The 3,945-nt window shown below is 46.2% G+C and overlaps 1 protein-coding gene across 1 annotated transcript; it reads right to left on the minus strand.

Annotated features, from left to right (window-relative positions):
• On the minus strand, positions 1-2,449 carry LOC130487303 (vesicle-associated membrane protein 5-like). The gene is made up of 2 exons (XM_056860789.1): positions 2,253-2,449; positions 1-265 (listed from the first exon to the last, which is right to left on the minus strand). The coding sequence occupies exons 1-2, from the start codon at positions 2,334-2,336 to the stop codon at positions 107-109; spliced, it is 243 nt and encodes an 80-aa protein (XP_056716767.1). The 5' UTR covers positions 2,337-2,449; the 3' UTR covers positions 1-106.
• Positions 2,450-3,945: the final 1,496 nt, after the last annotated feature.

The following is a 3,945-nucleotide window of genomic DNA, read 5'->3' on the forward strand; positions in this document are numbered from 1 at the left end:
AAGTAGCATCAACATGCTGAGTCAAGGGAGAGTCTGGTGGAGAAGATTCTCCAATTGTCTCAATTCCCACTCAGTTCCCACCAGTGCTGGCTTTTGCTGCAGCCTCCTAGTTCCCAGAGCTGCCGAAATTGAGAGCGAGAACTATTGCCAGGATGAGGAGGAGGACAGCCCCAACTATCACGGCCGCCAGGATGATCTTGCATTTCCGGTTCTTCCAGCGCTGCTGCAGGGCTATGGTCTTTGTGGTCTTGCTGAAGGCAGAACTCTAGAGGGAAACAGCAAACCGACACATCTCCATTAGAATCCATATCCTGCAGCCTTGAGATCCCAGTGGATTCCTAGCCATACTACTGATCAGGCCCAGCAAAGCTCCCAGGTGCTCCCAGACAATTCATCATTCCCCTCCAAAGGGAAGCCAGGCAGAACTTCGCCTCTGCCCCAGTTTCAACACTGTAATGTGCAAACCTGGAACCTGGACGGTGAGGACGCTGACATACTGAGCATTCCCACTTCCATTTTTTCAAAAGCAAGTTTGTTTATTTATTCATTTATTTATTCAATCTTACATCCCGCCCTCCCCGGGTTCTCATTGTTAAGGATTGGAAGCGTGTAGGTTGTGTAGCTGCAATTCTACAAAAGCGCAGGGTGGTCCTTGGGCACAGCAGTGAGCTCCCTGGTCCCAAGCCCATACTGGTTGAGATACCAGGGCATGCGAAGGCAGGGCTGGCAGGGGAGATGGGCAGGGAGAGGGGTGCTGAACCCCTCCTGTGCTCACAAATTTCCTCCTGCCTCTCTGAGGCTATCACCCACCAGGTTCACTGCTAGTTTTGGAGCCTACCTAGGGGAAATGAAAATGACCAGAGGGGGTGAGCACAAAACAGCCTCTTACTCTCAACCACCGATTCACCCCAAGACATTCCCCCACACAAACACACACAAACCTTATATTAGCTTTTCAAGAGGGAAGTAGATTGGGGAACTCACTCATAATACCTAGTTTAGCCCTATAAATCTCCGCTTTCACTTTTCAGAAAAGAAGAAGGCTTCTAGCGGTTATGGCTGCAAAGGTGATTTACACTGTTTCAATCCTCTTTGCAGCCATAAGCAATAGAAGCCTGGTGCCTGCTGAAATCCCTAAAGCTAGAAGAGTGGCTGAACGCTATTGCCAGCAGTCCGGGTGTGGGGCTTCAGTGCCTTCTTCCCCTCCCATCTGGCAAAGCCAGAATAAAATTTTCAAGACAGACTTCCTAGCTGCTCTGGCCTTGTGACTTTTTAAAAAGTCCTATAGCGGTTAAGTTGGCATGGTTTTTACTGACTACTGTTTATGATAGTGTCATTTTAAATTGTGCTTTATTGTAACGGTTCATGACATTAGTTTAAATACATAATTTTTGTTGGAGACCACTTCAAGTCTGGAAGGAAAGAAGGAAGGATGAAAGGAAGGAAGATTATGCAAATCTCCTCAATTTGACTAAGTTATATAGATCACAAAATTCAAGTTTTTTTTTTTTACAGAACTTGGATCACCTGGTGCAGAATTTTAATTTTTTTAGCCCTAGCAGTGACGAAATCTCAGAAGCGGGGTGCGGGGGTGGGGGACTGAACATGGTGAGTGGGCAATACTGTATGTGTGTATGTGTTACCATTTCCCTATTTAGTAGAAGACTAGATTATGCTCCTATAATCAAATATATGCATCCCTTTTGAAGACTGCAGAATGCAGCTTTGTTTGGAGTAGCATTTAGTTCCTTCTCAATCCTCTCCTCAAAACAGAATCCTGCTAGCTTGCCAAATGCTATTTCGGGCTCTGCAAGGAAGAGGAATCCCTGACCTGGATGGCACGGGCTAGCCTGATCTACTCAGATCTCAGAAGCTAAGCAGGGTTAGTCCTGATTAGTACTTATGGGAGACCACCAAGGAAATCCAGGGTCGCTATACAGAGGCAGGCAATGGCAAACCACCTCTGTTAGTCTCTTGCTTTGAAAACCCTACAGAGTTGCCCTAAGTCAGTTGAGACTTGATGGCACTTTCCACCACCAAGGAAGGGGAATACCGACGGTGCTTTGTGCCTCTTGAACTGTGGGTCTCTGGGAAAGCAAGTGGAAACTATTTGAGAAGGGAAGTCCATCCACTTCTGCTTTCTTTGGGGCTGTGGGTGAGAGTTCTGGCAGCCAGCCAGCCTAATGCTGTTCTCGAAAGCAGCTATGTACCCACTGCCCAATGGCCAGCCCACCCGCTCTCCATCCTAGTACCTGGTTTCGAAGCTCCTCTGCTCTTTCATCCAGGTCACTCAGTTTGCCCTCGCGGTCCAGCACCTTGCTGTAGTTTTCTAGCATGATGTGAGTCACTTCCTCGGTCTCCTTCTGGCACTGCTCTAAATGGTTTTCTCCCTGCGACAAGAAGAAAAGAGAAAGGCTGATCAGGGGAGCAGGAATTCAGTCTCCAGTGCCACTTGAGGACAGAATGTGCGTGCAAAAACACAATGGCCCAGGGATGGTTGTTATCATGTACTCTTTGGCCAGTTATGCAGTAATGAGGGAGGGCACCTCTGGGTCACTGGTTTGCTGCACTTTTCAGTGGATTGCTTTGTGGAACTAGGAATCCGCTTGGCTGTGAGCAGGAGCAGACAGAGCAGCCTTTGAGAGTATGTACAAGCATTCGTAACCTAAGCAGTGAGGATGCTGTGGAGGTATGTTCCCTGTATCCTGTACCGCTCAAGCTTGGGACACCAAGAAACAGGCAGAAACAGGCTGTGCATGGCACTGATTGGCTACAACCCATGAGGTCTCCAGATGACCTCTCCTCTATCCCCAGAGCAGTTTTTTTTAACAATTTAGAATCACTTTTGCATTTTTTAACTTAGAGGACAAGTGTGTGTTGTACTGAATAAATGTGTATGCAGCACTTTTCAGACTTTGAAACAAAAGGCAGGCAAAGGAGAGGGGCAAGACGGACCAAGGCATCCACATTCAAATTGTCAGTAAGTTCATCAAGTTGCACTGTGAAACTGAGAACCTGTTGGAGAAAATTTGCTGCAACATCCTGTTTCATGGTATGTTTGCGCACAGCCTGACAGGGAATTGGGAGGCTGCCTGCCACTTTTAATAAAAACAGACGAGATTCTCATTTTCACTTCTGGAGCAAACAACATAGAATCATAGAGTTGGAAAGGGCCATACAGGGCATCTAGTCCAACCCCCTGCTCAATGCAGGATCAGCCTAAGCACCCCCAACGAGTGTTTGTTCAGCCACTGCTGAAAGACTGCAAGTGAGGGGGAACTCACCATCTCCCTAGGTAGCCGATTCCACTGTTGAGCAACTCTTACTGAAAAACATTTCCCCCCCTAATATCCAGCCAGTACCTTTCCGCCCGTAATTTAAATCCATTATTGTGGGTCCTATCCTCTGCTTCCAACAGGAACAGCTCCCTGCCCTCCTCTAAGTGACAGCCCTGAATGCATGTGTGTTGTTTCTTCTGAAGTTTAAGAAACCATAAAAAGTTATGGGGTTCTAGCTTTCAGATGGGCACAATCCTAAACAGGTCTACTCAAAAGTAAGTCCCATTTATTCAAGGGGGCTTACTGCCATGAAACTGTTTTAGGATCACTCCTAGTCCCTTCTCTAACTTCACCAGCCCCTTCACTAAAATGTGTGTGTGTGTTAAGTGTCTTCAAGTCACTTTCCCATGAATCAATGTCCTCCAAAACGTCCTATCGTTAACAGCCTTGCTCAGGTCTTGCAAACTATGCAGGGAATGCTTAATGAGCATATTGTTTATTTAAGGACAGTAGACATTGTAAATAATTCAAGGTTTCTCAACTTAAAAAATAAGCATGTTTATTCAGCTTACAAATTTCTGATGCTAACAATTCATAGAGAATTAAAGTATACAAATAATTGGTGGTTTGGTGACAGATTGCAGACATTTCTGTTTCTGGTTGTGAG

The sequence above is a fragment of the Euleptes europaea genome, chromosome 14, assembly GCF_029931775.1.
Source record: "Euleptes europaea isolate rEulEur1 chromosome 14, rEulEur1.hap1, whole genome shotgun sequence".
NCBI lineage: Eukaryota > Metazoa > Chordata > Lepidosauria > Squamata > Sphaerodactylidae > Euleptes > Euleptes europaea.

What these genes read in the sequence shown, in the direction of transcription:
- LOC130487303 (XM_056860789.1), bottom strand. Translation starts at nt 2,336, where the DNA reads ATGCTAGAAAACTACAGCAAGGTGCTGGACCGCGAGGGCAAACTGAGT. An exon ending in CAGAGGAGCTTCGAAACCAG is followed by an intron (nt 266 to 2,252) that starts GTACTAGGATGG and finishes GTTTCCCTCTAG; the next exon opens with AGTTCTGCCTTCAGCAAGAC.